The 27,030-nt window shown below is 41.2% G+C and overlaps 2 protein-coding genes across 4 annotated transcripts; both read left to right on the top strand.

The window, feature by feature from the left end:
• The first annotated feature begins 5,117 nt into the window (after window positions 1-5,117).
• On the top strand, window positions 5,118-18,329 carry LOC124139973 (integumentary mucin C.1-like). Of its 3 annotated transcripts, XM_048384559.1 has the most exons (14): window positions 5,118-5,327; window positions 5,782-5,811; window positions 9,045-9,371; window positions 10,134-10,217; window positions 10,305-10,357; window positions 10,397-10,463; window positions 10,814-10,843; window positions 11,176-11,499; window positions 11,756-11,962; window positions 13,021-13,050; window positions 13,225-13,548; window positions 15,429-15,854; window positions 16,533-16,608; window positions 17,278-18,329. In XM_048384559.1, the coding sequence occupies exons 1-14, from the start codon at window positions 5,249-5,251 to the stop codon at window positions 17,642-17,644; spliced, it is 2,424 nt and encodes an 807-aa protein (XP_048240516.1). In that variant the 5' UTR covers window positions 5,118-5,248; the 3' UTR covers window positions 17,645-18,329. The 3 variants fall into 3 exon arrangements, with proteins under 3 accessions (XP_048240516.1, XP_046363225.2, XP_048240517.1); XM_046507269.2 differs by having other exon boundaries at window positions 5,119-5,327; window positions 10,305-10,463; XM_048384560.1 differs by lacking the exons at window positions 11,176-11,499; window positions 11,756-11,962; window positions 13,021-13,050 and having other exon boundaries at window positions 5,120-5,327; window positions 10,305-10,463.
• A 740-nt stretch (window positions 18,330-19,069) lies between these two features.
• LOC124139972 (mucin-5AC-like) lies at window positions 19,070-26,378 on the top strand. The gene is made up of 6 exons (XM_046507267.2): window positions 19,070-19,201; window positions 22,005-22,031; window positions 22,449-22,787; window positions 23,071-23,370; window positions 24,982-25,054; window positions 25,928-26,378. The coding sequence occupies exons 1-6, from the start codon at window positions 19,114-19,116 to the stop codon at window positions 26,088-26,090; spliced, it is 990 nt and encodes a 329-aa protein (XP_046363223.2). The 5' UTR covers window positions 19,070-19,113; the 3' UTR covers window positions 26,091-26,378.
• Window positions 26,379-27,030: the final 652 nt, after the last annotated feature.

A 27,030-nucleotide genomic window follows, 5' to 3' on the forward strand; every position in this document is an offset into this window, starting at 1 on the left:
ACGAAACTTGTCAAAACTGATCATCAAGGTTGACATTAAAATGTCAAATGTTCTTAAAGTGAAACGCAACACTAGTCTCTGAGAAAATGGCAGCACAAGTCAGTATCTCGTGTGTCCGCCATGTGCATTGATGACTGCCGTGCAACGTCGATACATGGAATGGATGAGGCGGTTGATGAAGGCTATAGGCACTTGAGCCCACACTTGTTGTCGGCCTTGGTCGGACGTCATTCAGCCGTCTTTGAATCTCGTCCCACAGGTGCTCAATGGTATTTAAATCGGGACTGAGGGCAGGCCACTGCATGGTTCTGATGCCATTCTGATGGAGGAAGTCTCTTGTTGCTCTGGCAGTGTAGACACGGGCGTTATCATGCTGAAACTCGTAATTGTGGCGACGTGCCAAATGAGGTATGGCGTGTGGTCTCACGACTTGATCAATGTACCGAGCTGCTGTGACATCATTGACTCACCTGGACCGATGTACTTGAAGACCACAGGGCGGACCCTCTGTGCTAGACCAATTCCACCCCACACCATGCTCGGACCACCCTAGGAGTCTCTCAACATCCGAATAACGTTCGCCACGGCGTCGCCAGACTCTCTCTCTCTGCCATCTGCTGTTGAGTTACAGTGACGGCTCTCGTCTGAGAAGAGGACTCTTCTCCACTGCTTGTGGTGCCAATGCTGGTGCTGTGGCGCTGATTTCTTGTCAGTCTTGGCATGTGGTACCAATTCAATAACAAATGAATGTTATCTGATCTGGGTGGATTTTTATAGGTCAAGAAATGGGGGAACGCATGCATGTGCATTTCAATTTGCATAGGGTTACCATGGCTGTTGCCGTGATGAGTTTGGGCGATCGGTTTTATTCTTAACTGCATTGGGGTTTTTTTCATCAAATTTCATTTTTTCCGTACAAGGCAAAGTTCAATTTTAGAAACTTTAAAAAAAATTACCCAGATATTTAAATGACAACTTTTCATGCAATGTTACTTTGGGTGACGTTTCTTTTGTGGTTCAGTATATAAGTACACACATTGTTAGTAGTAGTGGTAGCTAATATGCAAATGTATTGAACTTTGGATATCTGTCTCGAGTACACAGAGGGTGTGCTATCCAACGCTTTTAGAGTAAGTGAGTAAGAGCTGGTGTTACCACCCCGGGACGTTTCAGCTTATCATCAGTGCATGTAACTAAGGATCATACGTGGAGCGAAACTCCATGAAACACGAAATGACGCAAACCCCACAATTGCGTTATGCCATATTGGACTATGGAATTTCCTTGCCACAGACAATGTTGTAACAAATAGGCGTGGAGAGTTTCACAAAATAATTATTTTAGTGAGAAACCAGGGTTGTTGCGAATGGCTACAAAGAGGCTACCGCACATTTCAAACGGATGGGTTAACGTTGTTTGAAGCCCTGTTGATCGATATGCGATCCAACCAGTTGCAAAGATATTTCGACCGGTTTTCGTTATCTCAAACAGCATGAATTTATTTTGTAATGGTACTTCTATAGGAGACTGATTAGTAGTTTACGGTGTCGACATTCGTTGTAATCATTCAGACCATGTACAGGATCCAACAACTCCACTTGAGTGTTTCACATACCGGGGAACATCGCATTTCGAACATCAACTGCCATTTCATAACTGAAACGTATGTGCGGAAACGACATGCACGTTTGGGATTCAAATGCATGACGTATTCATAGTCCTACACGGTATGTGATTCCTTTAGAAATAACGTAAAGATGTAGAAAAGGATGCAAGCAATCGAAATTAAGTTGGTCAGCAATATCATAGTGTCACTAATTGCATATCAATTTGTATTGCTACTCAAGCAAATATGATATACACATGTTCATGTAAATCCTTATATAGCGAAAGACGTATTTGATTGAAGAACTAGGGTAAACACATTAAAATGTAGCATTATTCGAGATAAAGTGCCCAACCGTGATACTCTAGAACACAGGTGTAGACTCCGTGACGTTTTCTTATGTACATACTGATTATTGACATACTTGATATCGTCATGTTATTGTTATGAATGTGTACACATTCTGTACAGTACAATGTATGAAGTATACCGTTTGGTTTTGAGATGAATTGTTAAAAGTGTGCTTATATCAAGGTACCATCTTAAGTTTGCCAAGCATTCCTAGGGAAAAATACCGAAATCTTAACTTTTTATCTGCAAACAATATCATGAACATTTATTTACCTGTGTAATTGAGTTACGGTAAATAAAACATAATAATTTAGGATTCTACAACATTGGTCAACACTTAGGAAACCCAATCAAAATAATAGATAACGCATTTTATCAGTTTAAGAGATGATTACTTTTGACAGTGTATAATGTCATTATTAAAACTCTATGCGGTGTGCTGACACCTAAATACTCTCATATTAGAGTGAGTGAGTATGGTTTTACGCTGCTTTTAGCAATATTCCAGCAATATCACGGCGGCTCTCATATTAGATCGCGATTTCAAAATGTTGTTTCCAACTATACTAGCATATATCTATGTCTTCATACATGATTCAAGTTAAATAACATTTAAAACTCCAAAGACTAAATTCTAGTAGCTCTTAGCTGTTACACGTAATTCGTAAACTCTTGTTCTTTCAAGTCTGTGGAATATTATTTGTTTCTAAGATAATGCGATATCAAAGTGCAACTTCATTCTCCCTGATGATTCGAATGAAAAGTGTTAGATACCTTATTCATATGCTTATGAAACCTTTTCTGCCATATTCTCGCCGATACACAGTATCATATCGTCGTCACTATTCCATATTTGGTTATCCTGGGCCACATGGAGTATCACACTACTTCACAGTAGCTGCGACATACGCATCAAAATGTGAATCAGTTAGTTATAATTGAAATTGTTTGATATATTGGACAGGATAATTTAGATTTTCAGCTCTATGATTTCACACAATAGCGCCCCAGAACGCCACCTTCAACTTTACACTGGGACAAAGGTATCTGACAAACTGTGCTGTAACACGTGTTGGTATGTTGGCGTGTTTGGTGGGCGGGTATCTTGGCGTGTATTAAGGGCGTGAATGTTTCGCGTGTATGGCGATCGTGTCTGTTGGTGGGTATGGCGGACGGGTATGGTGGGCGGGTATGGCGGGCGTGTATGGCGGGCGTGTATGGTAGGCGTGTATAGTTGGCGTATATGGTGGGCCTGTATGGTAGGCGTGTATGGTAGGCCTGCATGATGGGCGTGGATGTGGTTAGGTATGGTGGGCGGGTATGGTGGGCGTGTATGGTAGGCGTGTATGGTTGGCGTATATGGTTGGCCTGTATGGTAGGCGTGTATGGTAGGCCTGCATGGTAGGCGTGGATGTGGTCGGGCATGGTGGGCGGGTATAGTGGGTGTGTATGGTAGGCGTGTATAGTTGGCGTATATGGTGGGCCTGTATGATAGGCGTGTATTGTAGGCCTGCATGATGGGCGTGGATGTGGTTAGTTATGGTGGGCGGGTATGGTGGGCGTGTATGGTAGGCGTATATGGTTGGCCTGTATGGTAGGCGTGTATGGTAGGCCTGCATGATGGGCGTGGGTGTGGTCAGGTATGGTGGGCGGGTATAGTGGGCGTGTATGGTAGGCGTGTACAGTTGGCGTATATGGTGGACCTGTATGGTAGGCGTGTATGGTAGGCCTGCGTGATGGGCGTCGATGTGGTCAGGTATGATGGGCGAGTATGGCAGGCGTGTATGGTAGGCGTATAAGGATCTCACAATGAGATCAGTAGTCGAATCCATGTAGTATGTTCACAGGGATCTGATATTCACAGAGCAATACCGTCATAATTTGAAACAAACACAGAGTGCCCGGAAGCAAATAGTGCACTATTTACTTACGGCCAATGTATCCTATACAATCTGATCATGACACAAAATGCTCTCCCTCTTTGTTCAGAAGTTACCCATGGCTTTTGTTACCCATGGCTTTTGTTACCCATAGCTTTTGTTACCTATAGCTTTTGTTTATTTACAAACTGACATCGCATGGCAGGAGTACTGCTGTGCTGCGTCAGGCAATACGCAAATTGTATGAATGGCGGGTGCCACCGGTAGGGCAGGACATGCTTACCCTTCGCGAACACCTGGTGTCGTCACTGATTTTCAGTGGTCTATTCATATAACTTCCACACCATTTGCCCTTTGCACCAAGTGGAATCTCTTTTGGCAGATGATCTGGGCGGTAATTCTCTTACAATGCCAATTTATATATAGTTTTTTCATTACTTCCTTATTTGTACATGTGTTCACACTCCACCAGAAAACATACCCCGTGGTCTGCAGTCTAAATGCCACACAACAGTCGGTCTATCCTACTTCATGCCTTTACCGAACCTGGTGAGTGTTGCTCTAGCAATGAACTAAAGTCACCGGACAATAGCGTTCTAAATGTAATGGCATACGAGTATGGTGCGGATCCCTGGAAGAGACATGGTCGCGTTGTCGCCCTTAAGGGCACAAGCAAACAGTGTCAAAATTTACCAAAGAGAAACAATGCGACAATGAGCGCCATTTCGACATTTCAACCATTTGTTGCACTTTGAAAAATATGTTTGACTTTTACCAAACGGTGTTTGTGGCCAAAATCCCTGTATGTCTCGTTCATTGTGTGAGGGCTTGGGATATCACTGCAAAAGAAGAAGTTACACAACACGTACTCGTTTATGAGGTGTCTTTCAGTCGAAATCTTCACATGTTTTGAACATACAAGGCGAACGCTGGCGGTCTAGTGATCTAATGCGCCATACTTTGCTGTACTTAGATTCGTACTTCAGCCGCTCGACGTAAGTTCGAATCCTAATCTCAGTCCGATTATGATCCTTGGTCAGATCTAATTTTACATCGTGTTACCTGTGTCAGCAGTAGTAAAGGTATTTCTTTTAATTTTCCTCGAACATTCGAACTACTTATTTATATGTTAATATTAACTGTCCAGATAGGCGTTAACAAGCTCACTCACACATTTCAAGCACATTTCGTCATCAGTTAGAAGTACACAGTAGGTGTGTTCTCAAATCAGACTGCGATATCTACCTTTGGCCTCCACGTCTGTGAGCTTGCACGCGATCTAGGGTGGAAATACGATACCATCAAACGCACCATTGTATGTATGTTCCACAGTACAGAGAATGTGACTGACATGGGAAACACGTTGATCTCACGGTCCGAGGAGTAAGAGCTGCACATACATTCATTAATTATGGAGATCGAGAGGAATTACACCGTTAGATTAAACATAGTTATATACATGTTTCTCCTGATCATCAATAGCAGTAAAGGTAAGGGAAATTATATTTGAACTTTCCATTTGTATACCTTTAGTCTACGTAGGAGGGATACATGTAATTGTTACAATGTTTAACCTGTCCCTGTAATTAAATAAAGCATATGCATACATGTTAACCAATAATGACTGGGTTAACATATTGGATTAGCGGATGAAATGATTTATAAATAAATCAAAATGGTTGTGAAATTATACCTACCTCTTAATGTGTATAGTATCTACGTTCATGTGTGGCTTGAGATTGTGGCCCATAATTTGCACTTGGATTTACCATTTTTCTGAAATCTGATAATATTTTACGTCTCCTATGCTTTGGGCAAGTGAGTGGACATGTAAGTGATGCATTCTCTGAGTTCTAGCAGGGGTGTCAGAGTGACTTTGTTGGATAAAGAATGTCTTTGTCTCCCTAGGATTACCTGCCTTTTAACTTCATCTTTTCACTGCAGGTGCAGTGTGCCCGACACCCGATAATGAAGGTAATTGTTTCACAAGCCTTCTTAGCAGTTGACGGATGACAAAGACGAAACAGTTTATAGATAAAGTTTTTATCATACAGTAATAGTGACGTTTGGGTATAGATACTTATACCGTTGTCAGTCTTGCGTGACAACGGTATAAGGATCTTTACCGAAACGCCGCCGCTGCATTAACATAAAAAAGTTGTTGTCCATACACTGTGTCACTTTATCAATAAATGTAATGCATTTTCTTTACTCATTCATAGTTCTAAAGCATTTTGTATTGCACCTTAACACAGTTATATTATATTTAAAATAGCATGATTGTGTTAAGTAATCAAGATTGAAAAGCTATTTTAATTTAAGTTTTCTAACTATCATATTGCGGTGTAATGTTCCAAAATGAAAAATAAGGTCTTTATCAGTCTAAAATTGGCATTCCTAACACCTTAAGTAGTTAACACAATTGAAAATGGCCTTATTACCAAATGTGTGGCACATATGATTTTGTTTATGTGCCAACCACTAGCCGTTGGTAATACACCGTAACAGAGTGAGTGAGTATGGTTTTACGCCGCCTTTAGCAATGGTCCAGCAATATCAAGGCGGGGGACACCGGAATTGGGCTTCACACATTGTACCAGTGTCAGGAACCGGGTCTGCAGCCGCTAGGCTACCCGACTAGACTACCCGACCGCCACTCAAACCGTAACAGATCCCGAATAATAAGATATACTGATAGGATCTCTCAGTCTCTTCAGTAAAACAGTGCACATAGGCACGTATGTCATAACACATCATCATACATATCAGGTAATGCTCTGCATTTGCAATATAATTAGTGTAATGCTATGTCAATATTCGGTGAGTGATTGCCTATAATTAAGCATTTAAAGGAATGCGTCTTGTTGAAAACAATAGCTGTTGAACTGTTCCCACCGCCCTGCATGTTATACTGACATGGATACAGCATTGCTCATTATGTGTGCTTTCGAGTACATAATAGCAACGGACAAGCCTGACATGCGATATCTGTGTCTTTGTGAGTCATGGCTAGTATGTGCGTGTGTTCAGGGCCCGCCGTAAATAGTTCATACCAATAGGCGCATTGTGATTTTTACACACATATTAAAATTGAAATTTATTTGAAAAAAGGCTTTTCAGGATAGATTTGCTTTATCTATACGACCCATGGTTTTAAAATGAATACATTGTATTTATCAAAACCAACAACAATTCATGCTGTAAGTTGCTGAACACGGAATGTGAATCATGTGTTCTTGTTTACCGACGGGCAATGATTTCCTCGTACCTGATACATTTTAATGCTTGTTGTTTAACGCCGCACTCATGGCACATTGCGACTAAGTGACCCCGCCTGTAACTAATTTAATATTAACCAGACAACCCAGTTCTTGACATTTCGAGCAACGACCAACCAAGCCTGCCCACCCGACGGAATCTGGAATCCAAGGGGCGGTCGGGTAGCCTAGTGGTTAAAGTGTTCGCTCGTCACACCGAAGACCCGGGTTCGATTCCCGACATGGGTACAATGTGTGAAGCCCATTTCTGGTGTCCCCGCCGTGATATTGCTGGAATATTGCTAAAATCGGCGTAAAACCATACTCACTCACTCACTCACTCACTCACTCACTGGAATCCAAGTTATCATTAATACTTGTATACTTGAACAATGCATGGCGAATGGAACTTTGTGTCAACAATTTGTTGAAGGAACATGTTTACAATGATCAGATTCCCTGCTAGGTATAAAACATTTTTACACAAAAACTACTGACTGTACACTTCCTCGTCAAGATGACTGGCATTCAATACGGACACTGTTGCTAATTAAATGTAAACATGATTCAAGGTCTCTTTTCAAATACTCTACAACTGCAGTTTTAGCCATCAATGCTTCAATTCAACCCTGACGGAAACACATACGTCAGCTTCACGCTTGTACCTGTTTCCTCCAGCCAGGTTATGTGTTTGTAGAAGGGAGGTAATTCATCTCATGTTGAAAATATTACCTTGATACTTATAATGAATGACGTAACGTTGCTGGATAAGTGCATGACGCGTACGTGTGCGGTCGGGCCTGGTGGTTGGGCCATTGAAGAACGTTACATTGATGAGAGAGGAAAGCCCGAAGTGATTCAGGTCTTACACATTGACCACTTCCGTGGAACCCACAAGCACGTGTATGGTGCTGACAAACCTAGAATCGAGGCGAATCGAAAAGAATCGGGATTCGAGCCCGAAATTATAGGTTTCTGGAGTGCCTAAGGGACGCAACTCTACACAGCGAATTGCGGCGCTTTAGACGGCTGGGCCACCCGTGTCGCCAGTTCACACGGATAGTATCATCACATGTAGATTGCAGTATGTAGCGTTCTGGTGACTATAATTAATATTGAATAATATATGGGTGGACAATTTGAACAACAACCCGTTAAAAAACGAGAGGGGAGTGCAATATACATTTCAGGCACGGCCAGTGCATGGGGACTGCATGACGCTTCCCTATCACCTGGCATCATGTTTCTTGTGCACTATAATATGAATACCTCGATTCATGTTCAGACAAAATCTTATCTCTCGGAATGTTCACAAGGTAGCTTTTATATATAATTATTGCGTAATTCAGTCTATGTGTGTTAGCAGACCATCCACCTATACAAAGTCAGTTTTCACTTTTGTCATGCCAATGTAATCGCACTGCGATTCTACTTGTGTGTGAAATCTTTGATTTGACACCGAAGGGTTCACAGTTTTAAATTTCACACTAATACCAGTAGTCACAAATTGAATTGAGAATTCAAATTTTGACATTACTTCTTTGAGATGCATTTAGAAGTTGGAGTACTAAGTAAGTTCATCCATATATCTTATCTGAACTTATATGACATTAATTGTGTGTGTATGAATTAAACTAACCCGACATGTTTATCTCAATATACTCATAATCCTTATAATTTAATATTGAATATGACACAAGCTACATGTACGCGACAGCTACCCAGAGGCCCATTATGGCGTCCCTCCACGTCAATGTATGGGGTCGATATCACGCTACGAAATATCTCTGGAAGACCCAAAGAAAAGGGATTTCATTTCTAGGTGGTACGGCGGCTCTACTTCGCAATGATTAATTCACTGCATATCTTATAAACTTAAGCAAAACGTACATCAAAGGCAGATGCACTTTATTAATAAATGCCACCCATAATCCATTACTTTGATTGTAGAGAACATAGTGAGGTCGATGTGCCTCAGTGGTCAGATCTCCGGGAAGAGGGTGTACCTTGACACGTCCTACTTCTCCAGCAACATGGACACATGCACATGTTCCATTACAGCCACTGGATCAGGGGGATCCGTCACTTTCAGTTTCCCCGTTGTAGACAGTGTCAACTGTGACGCAACAATAGTTGTTTCTTCCTTCAACTTCATAAGGAATTGTTCATCTGGTGGATCTTACAGCGGATTTCTGGATTTCAACGCTACTGTTGATCTCAAGCTGGAAGGGTCAGGTCCTGTTTCCCACTGTATGCTGGTCTATACTGAGGCTGCAGGTATTTATAATCAGTAATAACGAACTATTTAACCATCATGAACCTTAATATGTCGGCACGTTATCCATGCTGTTATGTCTCATCCAAAGAACTAGACTTCAAATACATGTGTCAAGTGTGATTATCTTCGAAATGAAGCCTACATACCGTGATATTAAAATTAATACTTTCAAAGCTGTGTCTAACCCATTTCATTCCAACACTATTTCGTCAACAAGAAATACACAACAGATGTGCTGTCTTCATATACAAGGGTGTAATATGTGCATAATATTCCATCGGACAAGAAATTAGTGCGTATGTTTCTAAATGAAGGTATCTGAATTTTTGTGCCTGTTCTTATACGAAATAGCTAAGAGAGACACTGCGTACATATGTATGTGAGTGCCTGACAACAAGTCACTTTATATGATGTACCAAGTGAAGCGCCCTAAATCATTGCATAACACAAAACATTGGCTTTTTTTCTGAAGTTGATTTATGGGAGTGAGTGAGAATAGTTTCACGCCGCTTTTAGCAATATTCCAGCAATATCATGCCGGGGACACCGGAAATATAAGAAACGTTTTACCCATGTGGGGAATCAAACCTAGGCCTTCGGCGTGACGAGTGAACGCTTTAACCACTAGGCTACCCCACCGCCCCTACTTCATGGGCATTTTACATTTTACGTATCACTGATAGACTTGTCATCGACACCATTGTAATTCGGGACCGGGTGTTTAAAGTTGTAAGATAACAAAACGTGTTCATATTTTACAGAGATGATGCTGGCTGTTTCCTGTTATGCAGCAACTACCGTAGCAACCCCTATGACAACAGAGCAGATAACGACTACGCTAGAAGGTAATTACTTTGTACTCACTGTTTCAACCACAATGGGTTTTGGTTACATGTCGTGTCAGCCGTACTTCATCTGCCTTTATGTTTCAGTCATACCGCCGACGACGTTTGCTTCTACCACGCAGGGCACATCGGCCGTACCGGTGTCGTCCCCAACGTCCCAGATCAGTACCACAGAGGAGGTGTCGTCGCCAACATCCTCGGTCTTCCCCACTGAACCACTTTTGCCAGTAACAGAAGAGAATCAGTGTGAGTGTAATTCCGATTGCTTGAGAAGTTCGATTCGAACTGAATTATGTATTGATTGTTAAAATATTAAGTTTGGACACACAGGAATCGAATAAAGTTCGTTTGAAATGTTGAACTATAAGAAGCGGAAATGCTGGATTATTTATGAATTACATATGTATGAAGCAAGGTGGAAGCGTTCCCACTGAAATTGTAAGGATTGCCGTATTAACGAATCATGTCACTGCGTGTAAGTGCTCCAGCTTAAAGACATTTTCTCTCAGTAAGATGGCCATCAACACGACATCATATTATTCAGTTACTCTTAATGATAAAGCTGTCATAATTTCAGTCAATCTCGTATGTTTCAGTGGCCGTTTGTCCCCAATCTGATATACCAGGTGTGTAAGATATGTATTATATTTAATATCATGATCAGATGTCTATCAACTGGCATGCAACAGGTATATCTAATTTGACTTGTTGTTCGTTATTCATAAACATAACTTTTAGTGACAATATATTGTTGCCGCAAAAACAACAAACTTGTCCCAAAGGTACAATTAATGTTCATTACGTCAGTGTCAAACTTCTAACGTCACATGACTTTTAAATGTTGTAGTTGTTTAATTATATTGAATTTACTTTCACCGCTGTAAGTGAAGTTGTCAATAAGTTTTATAACATTTGCAGTCGAACTTCTGATTTCAAAAGTCTTTCCGATATGTTGTAGTTGTTGGAATGTGTCGTGCAGGGATTCAGCAAGGCACGAGGATATACCTGGACTCCACACTGTTCTCGGGCGAATTCTCCAGGTGTTCCTGTAGTCTACGGGTTGTCAGCGAGGCCGGTGGATCAGTAGATATCTACCCAACAATAATAGACCGCAAGAACTGCGAATCAAGAATCAGTATTGATGCCATGAAATACAGCCTGGATTGTAAAACCAGCAATGGTCACGTACAACGATTTCTTTACAGTTTAAACAGTTTGGATTTAAGTATTTCCGGCCAAGGTGCTGGAAGATATTGCTTATTGATTCAGACGAAAGCTACAGGTGCGTACCAGAAAATATTCGATAAACTGATGTATTTTCAAAAGATAAAAGTGATGCAAATAGGTTACAAGAGAGTAAGTAGGTAAATTCATGAATGGGTGGATGGATGGATGGACCAACGAAAATATATTTGTACAGAAATTATATAAACGTAACACAATATATACATCATCTATAAATGTTGAGGAAGGAAGTATACTATAAGGTTATCAAGGATACATTTTAGACATGTTTGTATTCTGATTATTTATTGCAGCGGTGAAACTGCAAGTCGAATGTTCGTTTGGGATTTCTGCCGAGGTACAAGACACGAGCACATTATCTACGTCCAAAACAACACCGCATGTGACATCATCCCTATCATCAACGCCCACCTCAAAAGAGTCGGTATCGTCAACCACCTCCCAGGTTACCTCCACAGAGTCGATAACCACTCCCCCATCAGTAACAGAAGGGAATGATTGTGAGGAACAGTTTCATAATTCACATATTTCTTGTAAGATCCACATCTCATGACGACGAATGGAAACAAACGGCCATTGTGCTAAATAGACTTGGACAAACCAGAAATGTATTTGTGAAAGTGGTATGTCCGGGCAATTGGCAAGCCAAGAATGATGGGTTCCTTAAATCACTGATAATCTTTTAACGTAAAGTTTACTTAAATTGTTATGAAATGCGCACACAAGTCAACATTTGCTAACGACCAAAACTTCTTCCGATTAATTTGATGTAATTTGGAACCGGTCGCTTCAGCGACAAACAACTTCAGCAGCAACTCCTGAGATTTAGCTTTCGGGAACGTGCCAGTGCATTCGAATGATTGTCTCTTGCTAGAGGTAATCCTACACCACTCTTGCACGATCCATGTCGTCCGTCGGGATGAATGTCCTATGGCACTGGCACAAGGTCTCACGTAGAAATAAAGAATTTTATCACGATAAAGAACACCTGTTTTAAGGAACTTTCAGATCAGTTGATTGTGCCAAAAACAATAAGTGAACCGCCGCCATATCTGTCATGCTTACCCCTTTTTGCACCTTTATCACATCGTCTACACGGTCGATAAAATCTAAACTCTAATGAAGATATATGAACTGGCATGCATGTCAATGCTGCAGTGTCAGTGGGAGTCGTATACATGCTCTCCTCGAATGACGACCCTTGTCATGCAGACCTCAAATGCCAGTCTGAGTTAAACATTCTCACTTCGGTTGGTCAGGATATTGGATCACAACTGCTGTCATAAACAAGCTACAAGTACATGATTGCCTAATTACGCATGCGAGGACACAGTGTCATAGTTTTCAACTTCGCACTAATTACAACGTCTTGATATACATTTGAAAAAAAGAAAAGATTGTGGAACATAGACCCTCTTTCATGTTTCATTACATTTATGTTAGATTATACCCATGTGTATACATATACCAGTTTATGTATTAACCGAAGTAACCATGGTCAATAATAAATCTTACCGCACTTAATGAAAACTCTCATTTTCAACTTGTATGTTTTCAGTGGCCGTTTGTCCCCAAGCTGCCATACCAGGTGTGTTGTAAGCTATTCTATTCTACAACTTGTCAGAATGTATTGTAAGATTATTTTGTTATTGTAATAACTGTCCCTTGTAATTATTTAAGCTTTAAACTTCACAGGATTTATTTTGCTCAATGAAAGTACCAAGTTAGCGTTTGTATAAAATGTCTTTCAAATATGTTGTAGTTGTTGGGATGTGTCGTGCAGGGATTCAGCAAGGCACGAGGATATACCTGGACTCCACACTGTTCTCGGGCGAGTTCTCCAGGTGTTCGTGTAGTCTGCGGGTTGTCAGCGCTGCTGGTGGATCAGTGGACATCTACCCATCAACGATAGACCGTAAGAACTGCAAAGTCAGCTTCAACATTAACGTCCTCAAATACAGCCTGGATTGCCACAAAAGCAACGATCACGCACAATCGTTTCTTCATAGTTTAGACAGTTTGGATTTGGATATTCGAGGCCAAGGTGCTGGAAGATATTGCTTATTGATTCAAACGAAAGCTACAGGTGCGTAAAAGAATATATTTGATGAACAAGTATATTTTCGAAAGATTATATTGCCGTAATTCATGCATCATAATTTTGCTTTAGTATTCATTTAAACGAAAGCCCAACGTGTGAAATAGAGATCACGTTTGCTGAAAGATTTCTGTCTTAAATACTGTATATTCAAATGCAACAGTTATTGTGACTTCGATTTTCTTCACTTAAAAACTTGATATCACTGACTTGATGCAGGAAAACTATTTATGAAAAAGCTCGAAGAATGCCAACAAAAGAAATATCGCTGGTATTGCATGTTCGTTGCAAGAAATAACCAATATTAAGGAGAAATTGCTTCAGAAACCAACACTTTTGATCGCTTTAATGAGATATCACCATTCTAAATCAAAGTGAAAATGACAGATGACAAGCTGTAGGAAGGCTTGAATCCTGGACCTCGCAACGTGCCGTCGCACGTCAATTCAACATGAAGCACTTATGGCAACGTCATCAACAGAACGATCACGACCGCGAGGGTGCCAGTAGTGGCCGACTACCCATGCAAACACCTCACCAAGACATATGGTTTCGAAACACGCATCCAGGTTCCATAGAACAAGTCCGTGCCATCCATGACAACAGAGACGTATCTGCTAGCATCCGAGCATGTCGCTCAGCCAAATGGCCAAACCTTGACGGCAGAGCATCAACGTCAATGTATCGAGTGGTGAAGACAACGCTTGCGGTGTGAGACTTCGGGCTTTACTCCCACATCAAGCTGGCACTCAATGATATAATGGAAATACTGTTCAAAGCGTTAACCCAACACACTCACTAACTCACTTATTGTGGACAGCACGTCAGTGCAGAGGGGTCCTCTTACTAATGAGTAACGTTTCCTCCTTCACCGATCCGATGGGAGGATGCGTGTCTACTGGCGTCGAGGTGATCATGTCTGGGATGAAACGGAACATCGTTACGATATATTTCAACTCCTCCACCTACCGATTATCTTTCCCCAATCCTTTCGTCAAAGTGTAGTGTCCGCAATGAGGCAGAGGTTTCAGGCCTGTATCACTGCCCAAGGTGCACACACTAGCTTCTGACTGTATGGAACCCTTAGGTTGTTGGTTGAGCATGGTTTTACGCCACTTTTGGCAATATTCCAGCAATATGGGCTTCACCAGAAATGGGATTCACACATTATACACCATGTCGGAAATCGAACCGGGTCTTCGGCGTGACGAGCGTAGACTTTAACAACTAGGCTACCCGATCGCCCCGAACCCTCTTAGGTGTCATGACTCATTTGCCTAGACAGTTGCAGGCTATTGGACCTTTAGACATACTTTCCAAGATAAAATCGCACTCACGGCAAATAATTTTGACCGATTCACTTTGTGTTTTTTGTATGTCACAATAACTTTTGCCTTTGAATACGTGTTATATGTGTGAAACTATATCTGTTCATTATACCATTATTAATTGAAAACATGGGACTTCGTACATATATGTTGTTTCTTGGTTAACGGGAGTATCCTAATTGCGTAGATCGATTTGTATGATGTCAATCACTGGATTGTCTGGACCAGACTGGATTACGAACAGACCACCGTCATATAGCTGGAATATTGCTGAGTGCGGCGTTAAACAACAAACAAACCAAACTTTAGTTCAGATCGGGATCAAACCCAAATCACCCAGTCACTTTATCATAATGATTACATGTTTTCCATAATCCACCACCATGCAACCTTTCTCTAAGATATCTAATCAACAAACAATCTCTTCCTTTCAAAAGCAAATTGACAATCATAAGCACACAAAGTCATAACAGCAGGGTAATCTCGTTAGAGTATCCAGAATACATCTTAGTCGAGTGTCTTGTGAAACTTATATTCCAGAGGTGAGGCTGCAACTTCAGTGTTATTCTGGAAGGTTTGCTGACTCAGTCAACACGACCACATCCACGACTACATATACTCCAGAAACACCGTTTGTAACAACGGAAGCTATGGTCACATCAACCTCAACGCCTACACCATCCACAACAACATCTGCAACTACACCTGTCTCGATAACTGAGGCACCGACAACAACAGTCCAACCAACAACAGAAAAGACACACAAGACGACTACCGTAACGTCATCCGCACCATCAACCTCGACAATAACTACGGAAGTTCTACCAACATCTCCAACAGAAATCACTCCCGTACCAGTGACAGTACCATCTCAGACTACGACGACCACGACGGTTTCCGAAAGTACTGGTTTAGATAACAAAACTGTTCTTGATGACACGCAAGCAACACGGTACAGTTTTCCCGGTATGTATTTTACAAATTGATACTTCATATCAGCTAAACTACAACTACATGTATTCATATTAGTTTTGTTATCGCAAGGATTTCATACAGTCATACATTTCCCGTTCAAGGTGCAAAACAAGGTATTACACATGTAGTTTTTAAAGTTGCAAGATAATATCAGAACACTGACTTTATGTTTTAACCTTTAAAGGTTAACCAGAAGATAAGCCAAATGGTCTGTTTTTAATTCAAAGGTTTCGATCGGATATTTGGATACATGTAAAAATCAGTCACAACTCATTATGGGTTACACATCTTAACCTCTAAACCGAACACATATTATTGCTCCCATACTTATCCCACATATTCGAAAATGGCAAAAGGAAAACTTGATAGTGGAGATGAAAACCTGTCATATGCCAATTATAAAATAAAGAAAGACACTTCATGATTTATCGATGAGCACTGAAAGTAAAGTCACTCGTGATCTTGAGGATTAGTGTGTAAACCAAGCCCCACTTCTTGGTTTGTTTTTGCTAAACATGCAATTTTGGGGCGGGGTGATCAAAAAGAATTCCTGGAATTTATTTCCTAATGTACAAAATAGAACTTGGAAATCTAATTTTACACCGTAAGCATACATTGTGTCAATGGCGCTGATAATCGATGCTTTAATGTTTGGATGCATCTTTCCAGTGGTTGAAGTTACGGCTGGTGTGTCAGCAGGAATCATGGTGCTGCTGGGCATCATGGTCATCTTGCTCTGCAACAGGTTAGTGACCGGTGGAAGTAATTATTCCTGAAGTAACAAATGTAGCACATCAACTTTTAAAGGACCGACTGTATTATATTCCTTGGGATCCTTGGAGTTTCTTTCATGACAGAATAGTGTTTTTAGTCAGAAATGTCAAACCATGTGTTTCTGCTCTGAAAGAAGATTGCTAATAATTTGTTTTGAACCAATATTGTTTACGACAATATAGCATGTCCAGTTAACGATTATTACTTCTGTAGATCGCTATTGTCGCCCTGATTTTATTTATAGGTTTGTTACTCGCCCTCATGGGTGTCACCAAAGTGTCATTTGCATCACGTCGAGCTTTCCACCCTAAAGAAGCTGACACGGCGTGATTCAAATATGAAATGCCGTTAGAATCGGCGTTTTACCAACCCCATGCATGTCATGTGACAGAAAGGTTAGACTACTTCAATTCAAAATGTGCTATGCGGTTGCACTAATGCAGATGTGGTGTAAACAGTTAACTCAGTCACGGATTTCAAAATGAGACATGCTCAAAGCTTCTCACTATATGTGACAAATCAGTGGAATGATGTATTTCAAAATTACAGCTACAAACGGGGGGAATGGCAAACAACACGATTTTTGTTAAACATACTCCATGTTCACCGTCAGTGTTTCATCACATATTTGCCTTTGCAGATTTCAAGACAAACATCGTGGTGATGAGGAAGACGAACGGAAGCAACCAATAGCTGGCTACGCTGACTCGGAATATTCATCTGCAAATGTCTCAGTGCTGAACCCTCTGTATAGCGAAGAGGCTGAACCAGAGTGTTCTCAACAAGCTCGTCAACGCCCTGAAGAACATGGCTCAGACGTATCCTCCTCTTCTTCAGAAAGTCCGCCCAGCCCATCTGCCGGTCGGACAGTTACTGAAGTGAACGCGGGACAGGTGGAACTGACCTATGCTCTAGTCATTAAACCTAACCGTGGTCATTCTAACTGTACGGAGCCACCTGGAAGAACGAAGACTGAAGGTTCTACACACGGGCTTTACCGATTGTGAATGTTTTGTGATGAAACTGATCTCTTCAGAGGGACTTGGAGGGGTAAATGTCTCAACCAGTGCTGTGAGACCTTCCTTGGAAACTATGTGAAAATTATTACTTTTAATTGTTGCACAATTTCGGATTAACACTCAGATAGGGGTCCTACTGTATCTCACACCACCAAAGAAACAGATTTTTTAACATGAGGAAATATTTTGCATTCTCAGGTCATAACATATAATTTCCTGAGGATGTCAAGAGGAGAGAATGCCTGCAATCAGTAAAGGCATTGTTGTGTGGTCATTGTACACTTTCCTGAAACACCGATCGCTATAGAAGCTACTGAGAACACAAACACAATCTAGACAAGTTTTGCATACACATTCTGTTTGTTAGGAAACTTGTGAATCCTGTTTACATATACATTTATATAATTCGTGTGAGACAGGTACATGTTGGTAGTGGGTTTCCTTATTTCAGTTATAATAGTAATCATGACTACTAACCATTCAACAAAACAAAACAGAGGTGATGAAAAACATGAAAGTGCCATGAAAGTGTAAACCAGAACTTGAATGTTGGTTGTTCGAGATCCATACTTAAAACACATTCATCAATTCCAGTATTAGTTACAGTGTACAATCAAAGTACTCATCTATGGTTTTGAATGACTGATCACTTAATAAATGTTCATAATGCAAATTGATACTGCTTCTATATTTTAGGTGAGAACATGAGCATTCTCCTAACAAGTAAGATATGGGATACATATGTACGTGTTGGTAGTTCTACTACTAGATAATTCACCATTTCGCGGATGATGTATGCTCTCATATTTACGTTTATTTGAAATACAATAAATGAATATTCTTCCACATACATAATGCCATTACCTATTGGATTTTGTTCTGAATCTGGATATTTCTTCAAGCTACAGCTGCAAAATGTGACATTTTTTTACACTCCATTGTGAGCATAAACACTACCCAATGTATGTACTAAGCACATGCACGCAGGAGAGTACACAATGTATGTACCAAGCGCGTGCACGCAGGAGAGGACGCAATGTATGTATTAAGCACATGCACGCAGGAGAGTATGCATTGTAAGTACCAAGCACATGCACGCAGGAGAGTACGCAATGTATGTATTAAACACATGCACGCATGAGAGTACGCAATGTATGTACCAATCACATGCACGCAGGAGAGTACGCAATGTATGTACCAAGCACATGCACGCAGGAGAGTACGCAATGTATGTACCAAACACATGCACGCAGGAGAGTATACAATGTATGTACCAAGCACATGCACGCAGGAGAGTACGCAATGTGTGTATCAAGCAGGAAAGTCATGCGAAAGATTCGAGTGTCAATATGTTTGCCGAACAATACTGGAAGGGGCTCGTTACATATGCGACAAACCCGTTCAACCAGTTTAAAAATAGATGACATCCAGTGACGTGAGACACACACAGCTGCCAAATGTGTAATGTGTGGGATATGAAGCTAAAGTATAGCGCTTTTATCGGAATCAGCACGTATGTTTACCTGTGGTTTTCGTCCGTTGAAGGTATGTCTTTGAAATAATTCATATATATGTAGCTATTCCTTAATAATTCTTGATACGACATTAGATCATGAGACGAAGATCTAACACCGAAGACAACTCTATATCTTGCACACAACCAAATTCTCTCACTCAGGAAATATGAGCGACTGAGTTATTGGATATTGCATTTGGCGTCCTGTAAATAATGAAATGGGTCATATTAGTCAGCGATAGCATGACAAATCATACACGTAAAAGGCGACTGTGCTTGTTAGGCGACTAACGGGATCGGGTGTTCAAGCTCGCTGATTTGGCTGATGCATGTCATCGTATCCCAATTGCATGGATCGATGCTCATGTCAATCACTGGATTGTCTGGTACAATCTCGATTATTTACATGTTGCTGGAGTATTGCTGAGTGGGGCGTTAAACAACAAACCAACTAACTACCGTTACATATTTACCTAACTTTATCTAATATCCATCTTTATGTAATGCCCACCCCGTGCTGTCTACAGCACACACAAAACAGACCTTGCCTCGATTTAACAGTTACACTGATACGTTTGTATGTGCAAAAGATAATGCTCGCTGTATTTACGCTCTAGGTATCAGACGTATACTCTCTGTCAAATATTCCATGAACATATTTACATGTACATAGCACTTAAAAGTCCACAATGACATCCTGTGTGGGAGAACTGGCTGCATGGGCCTGTTCTACTGTCACTAATAATGTCTATGAAAGCTTGGGCCTGTTCTACTGTCACTAATAATGTCTATGAAAGTTTTGGCCTGTTGTACTGTCACTAATAATGTCTATGAAAGCTTTGGCCTGTTCTACTGTCACTCATAATGTCTATGAAAGCTTTGGCCTGTTGTACTGTCACTAATAATGTCTATGAAAGCTTTGGCCTGTTCTACTGTCACTAATAATGTCTATGAAAGCTTGGGCCTGGCGCAACACTTGTCTGTATGACGAACAATTGTCCACATGTCTTTTTTAAGAAGCATTATATTTTATTTGTGTTATTGATACGTGGTAATTAATATAGTGTGGTAATAAACACTGGTGTTGATATATTGCGAATATGTTTTAGGGGGATGTTTTCATGTGATTGAGCAACTTATATGCTGTCTGACTGGTGTTTACTTGCAAATAATTTCATACTTTGATGTTTACACTGTTTCTTTCATACTGATTGGCTGAAGGGGTAGTCACGTGATCTTATATTTGGAGTTCACACAACTGTGAACGGACAAAAAAAGTTCACACGATGTGAACAATTTTTTGTGAAATTGATCGTGTGAACTTTTGCCGGAACTACTTTCCGGGGTTTCCCCGAATTCTCGATCGGTGTTTACGATCAACTCGTTTTTTTTCTATTTTCTTTTTAATCCCTGCATTTATCAGCAATATAATTAATTTAGTATTTTTGCCTGGTCTTGTAACATTTCTAGCTGCTACATGAAACAAAATGGATTGTCCTTACGGTGATTTGGATGTGGAATGGCTATCTTTCAATACTAATAACGCAAGTAAAGAAAATTAATTCTGTAAAATTACTGAGGTGAACGAAATTGATTTATTATGCGATATTGACTTTGATGCCTTGTTTTCGGAAATGACAGGAATCTAGCAATAATGAAAACAATGTAGTACCCTGCTCAGATGTGGCCGCTGACACAGAGCAAACGCGACTGCTCCTGGTCAATCCCAAACTAAAACTCGATTCACTATCGTATCGGGAAAAAATCTACGATTTTGAGAAACCATAAAACATAAACATAAATTTTGTAAAAAAAACAAAAAAAACATGCCTACCTGTTTTACTGATTGGTCATCGGGGACGAGAAAATATCCGTAGGCGGAATTAGAAATCTACTATTCCGGTTTCTGAGTTGGCCGACCTTTCCCCGTGCATTCTAGGCCGAGAAGCGGCGTCACAGGAGGAGTGACGGGGCACAGTAATGAAGCTGGCATCAGGTCACACAGTAGGTCCATCTCAGGTGACACGGAACACCAGCTAAGCAAAGTATTACATCACACGCGACAAATCCCAAACTCCAAATATAACACACTCTGACGTTGAAAATTATCACAAAACACACAAGTTTCAGAGCACTCGGTTCAATCCCCACCAGTCAATTCTGCATCGCCCGAAGTGGTTTGCGATTATCCAAACACAAGCAACACAATCATAAATCGGTGATATTCCCAATTTGCTAGTGTCATGACAGGGTTCATGCGTCGGGGTGTTTTCCATGACTGCTCCATTAACGTCATTTTCAACAGCAGTAATTATAAATTTCATCCTCATGCTGCCGTTCGACTCGAAATGCACCTCTTTAAAACTTATGTGACGTCATATATAAATCCGCGCTTGAAGGTTGACCTCGCCTCGGTGCATCGAGGTCATGTTTATATTTTTGTTCACCTTCCTGTAACCTATTTTTAAGATTTGATTTATCCCAAATATTGTTTGTAAATTTGTTCAGAGAATGAAATTATGTTGACATATTTCTAGATTATGTTGTATATATTCAAAGAACTATGTTTCTTTGCGTAACTGAGTATGAGTGGGGAAACGTATGTGACCGAGAGCCGGCAAATACCGACAAAATCACATTGTTGCAATGTTCTTCGGCGAAACCAGAGGACTTCAAATTTAAGGAAACATTGTTACGATATTATTCGGCGAGACCAGTAAACTACAAAGCTCGGAGGTTCACACAGTTTAACCAGCGCCTTTAAATCGTTCACACTTCAATGAACCCATCCAAACTGACGTTCAATTCTTAAGTATTTATGTTCTGTTTCAGCCGCTTGCTTTCAAGACCGGGACAAAGGTACACGCCATGTATAGTTCTACATAGTTGTTATTTGTACATTGCAAGCTTGCATGTTTGAGATACACATTTATTATACAATATGATATACATGTACGATGATAATAGCTAGCAGATGGATTAATCTTTTGGCTCGTGCTTTTGAATCCGCTCCTTTAAATCGACAATTAACTAAAGACTTTTGATAATAGTGAGTGAGTGATTATGGTTTTACGTCGCTTTTAGCAATATTCAAGCAATATCACGGCAGGGGGAAACCAGAAATGGGCTTCACACATTGTACCCATGTCGGGAATCGAACCCGGGTCTTCGGCGTAACGAGCGAACGCTTTAACTGCTAGGCTACCCGACCGCCCCCATTTAGATAATAGCACTGACCATGAGTCATAAAATACATCTTGTTACATAATGTTTTAGTCATCCCCATGTGTGAGAGCAAAACAATAACGGGGAGCACCCTCTACATCGAGGCCAACACCACCGTCCAGGGCAATGAGCTGTGTTCCTGTACCGCCACTAGCTCTAGGACTGGAGAGGTGGGGATATTTGCTGTAGTTGGCACTACCTTCAGTGACTGTTCAGTACGAGTGGACGTGTATGAACGCATGTCAAGCCAGGATTCAAACATCTACAGCATACACTGTCTGCAGGATGCATCGTATAGCAGGAGTATGGCAGCAAACACGGAAGTCATGTATAACCTGACTGGTCCCGGAACCATCGACTCCTGTGTCATGATGCGCACTTTTGCTACAGGTAATAACAGTTCCACTGCACATGTTAGTAACGCATTCATAACTAGCCTGTTTCTTAAAAACAAATCTTATATCAAATGTTTGGAGGTAGGGCAATAATATAAATCAGCACTATGACAACAACACTATTATAATTGTGACGGCTGTATCACGGCCGTAGTGTTACCAATTTTTTTTATGAAACCATATACAAACTTCAATGTCAGGGAAACATAATATTACTGCCTGGGTCATATTCCAATGTTCATTTAACATATTGTTTAACAGTTTTAAAATCCCGCCAGGATCAACGATAACAATAACGTGTTCACCAAAGATCCAAGTCGCCACAACCATTGCGCCACCAACTACGCCTGCACCTACGACTCAAGCCGCTACAACACCAGCTCCAACCACACAGGCACCGACCACACAAAGACCAACACAGTCACCCCGACCAACTACACAACCACCTGTAAAACAATCACCAACCACACAGGCACCTACTACACAGGCGCCAACATCACATGCAGCGACCAGAGCTACACCGACATCCTCAACCCCCGTCGTAGGATCAACGCAATCACCGTATGACGAGTTCCCAGGTACGTTAGATCTATTGCTACTCAAGATGACAGTTGTCCAGGTATGTTAGGTATGATATTACTCGAGAAGGCAAGTTTCCAGGTGCGTTAGCTATATTGCTACTCAAGATGACAATTGTCCGGGTACGTAAGGTATGATGTTACTCGAGAAGACAAGTTCCCAGGCTCGTTAGATATATTGCTACTCAAGATAACAATTGTCCGGGTATATAAGGTATGATGTTACTCGACAAGACAAGTTCCCAGGCTCGTTAGATATATTGCTACTCAAGATGACAATTGTCCAGGTATATAAGGTATGATGTTACTCGAGAAGGCAAGTTCCCAGGTATCAGTCTCTGGTGATATATGTTTGTCAGTAAGCACGACATATACCAGTATGTTTGGTGTACGATATCCGCAACTTTGATTCCTCACTTTTATTTGCTTTTGTGTACTTTGTTTTAAACAAGGTCTGTCCAATGGGATAATGTTGGTAAATGGTCCCTAAAGTACATAATATATAGTTTGACCAGAAATGATTGAGAATGAGAACATTGTAAATTAAAGATTTATTGAGTCATACAATACACTCAATCCCCTCCACAACACCAGCACCTACCACGAAGGCACCAACCACACAGGCACCGACAACACAGGAATCAACCACACAGGCACCAACCACACAGGCCCCGACAACACAGGGATCAAACGACACAGGCACCAACCACACAGGCACCGACAGCACAGGGATCAAACCACACAGGCACAAACCACTCAGGCACCGACAACACAGGAACCAACCACACAGGCACCGACAACACAGGGATCGAAACCACACAGGCACCAACCACACAGGCACCGACAACACAGGGATCAAACCACACAGGCACAAATCACTCAGGTACCGAAAACACAGGGACCAAACACACAGGCCCCCGGACCAACCACACAGACACCTATAATACCAGCACAAATTAAACACGCACCAACAGAGTCACCAGTACCAAGCACAAAGTGCACAGGCGCCAATCACGGGGGGAGCAACACCGTCAAGAGGACCAGCCACGCGGGACAAAAAACAACAGCATCCTTTACACCAGATCAATCATCAACAGTATCCCACGGGCCACAGATATCAGTAGGTGGATTTGTGTAGCTTCCTCCATGTTTCCCATACAGTAAACTATGAAAGTAAAAATAAATTCACCAGCCACCTGCGGTGACTCTGGACTAGTATTGGCTCCCCCCAAACCCCTTCTCCACCCACACCCAACACCATACCCAGATGCTGTATATTAGAGGCGAAAACATGAATCGGTTGGACAGTCATGGTGACTTTGCGTGTCCTCGTCTGCCTGGATCATTTCTCATAACATCAGTCGCTGGATTGTCTAGTCCGATAATTTGAGACCATACAGCTAATTGTAACTAAGAGCGACGTTAAACAAGAAGGTACACGCACACGCACACGCACACGCACACGCACACGCAGACAGACACATCGGTCCCAGAGCTTCCAGGTCATCTATAAATGGAGCACATAGAAACAAAAGTCTGATTACTCTCACTTTTTCTTAACATAATGTTTGGTACACGAATTTCATGATAATGTGTTTTTTTTCACGACAGTTGGCTGGGTAATTGGAGTCATTGGCCTCTTCATTATTGTACTCGTCTTGTCCATTGTGATGTGGTTCAAAAGGTTAGTCATTATATTGAATGACTTGATGAAAAATAGAGTACTTAACTGTTTTTATTATGATTTCCTGTACTTGCCTACGTTTTCCAATTGCATGCAGTTGCTTCATAGACACCTAGGTCTGGCGGCACGTGGTCCTGTGCACAGCGCACGTGTCTCAACTCAGGTGAAGCTAAGCAGCGTCCTTGTATGGGTGACCCTGTTCGGTAGCTTGGCTCTATGTCTTCGTTCCTGCCCCACACTGAAGCACATGTAACACACGTGATGTCTCCTCGGGCACGGGCCTTCAAAATACACGCGTGTTCACCCAGCAGTGAATGGAAACCCTCTAGGATGAGATGTCAATGTTAACCTTAAACCTCCTCAAAGGCAGCGTGTGTTGTATCCTGCCCAGGAAGTTGAGAATGAAACTCGAGTGCACACTGATTAATTGACGGGGTTATAATGCAATTATAGTGTAATATTCAGGATGGAAAAAGCCCCATACAAATGGTATGTTAATGTTATTACAACGATTAGAACTTAGCAAATATAACGCTATTACACACAATTAACGTAACCTCTTTAAGTTTCATATTGAGGGAGCACGGGTGGCCCAGTCGCCTGAGGCGCCGCGATTCGCTGTGCAGAGTTGCGTCCCTTGGGCACGCCAGAAATCTATAATTATTGGTTCGAATAGCGGTTCGCCCCGATTTTGTTGGCACCATACCCGTCCTCGTGGGTTCACCAAAGTGGTAAACGTGGGAGACCTTCATCACTTCGGGCTTTCCTCACACATTAAGCTGACACGCCCTGATATAACCGGAATAATGTTAAACCCTATTCACAGAACCCAATGGTTTAAAATTGACATGTGAGACATTCAATCTTTTTCAGACATGCCCTTTGCAGAAAGAACGTCAAACAAGAAACAGAACAGTCACAGGTTTATTCAACATTTCAAGTACCATCGGATGAAAATGAATATCAGTCGTTGGATATTTCCCAGTCGGCGTCAGACAGAGTGTATTACAATGTACCTGAAACGTTGGCCATCTGAACTCATTCTGTGATGCCTGGTTTATCACCTCGTACTCTGAAGATGATGACCAGTGCAGTTATCTTTTGTAAATGAGACTGGTGCAATCTGCAATAGTGTATATAAGTGTACATAGTGAGTCTACGTTGCTTGGAATGAATAACATTTGTGTTTCTGACATAAATGTTTCTGTAATATATAAAGGTGGCACGGGTGGCCCAGTCGTCTAAGGCGCCGAGATTTGCTGTGCAGAGTTGCGTCCCTTGGGCACGTCAGAAACCTATGACCTTGGGTTCGAATCCCCGTTCACCCCGATTATGTTTCTAGGTTTGTCAGCACCATACCCGTGCTCGTGGGTTTCACCGAAGTGGTAAACGTCTAAGAACTGCATCACTTCGGGCTTTCCTCCCACATTAAGCTGACACGCCGCGATATGACGTTAAACCCAACTCACTCACTCACTGTAATATATGATATATGAATAAACTCCATATGCATAGTTGCATAAGTATTAACGTATAATACTATTTTACCGAAGACATAAGATGGATATTAAATGGGTACACAGTTTTTTAAATATTTATTACAAAGGTTTATTTGTAATTGTTTATTAACAAAATTATGCCACGGCTGTTCATCCTAAGTGCGTTTGAAGACAAAATCTGCTAACTGTAAAAACAAAAGCCACCTCTGGTATATATATCATTATTAAATTAACAGTTTGTGGCAAATTTAAGCATGTGACAGACTTTTGTCTCACATTTTAATTTATTGTTACAGATATGAAGCAACGTTGAAATCACTGTTAGTCGTATCCCGAATTTTATCGCAGGAGATAAGTCTACAGGATCAACATTTGACATGCACAAAGTTTCAGCTTTGAGACATGCGGAAGTGTGAGATTCAATGCTGATCATGTTAAGCAAACACATCTACCAAACTGGATTTCATTCGTGAGAGA

This window comes from Haliotis rufescens, unplaced genomic scaffold (genome assembly GCF_023055435.1).
Source record: "Haliotis rufescens isolate VD_foot unplaced genomic scaffold, xgHalRufe1.0.p SCAF_5, whole genome shotgun sequence".
Classification (NCBI taxonomy): Eukaryota; Metazoa; Mollusca; class Gastropoda; order Lepetellida; family Haliotidae; genus Haliotis; species Haliotis rufescens.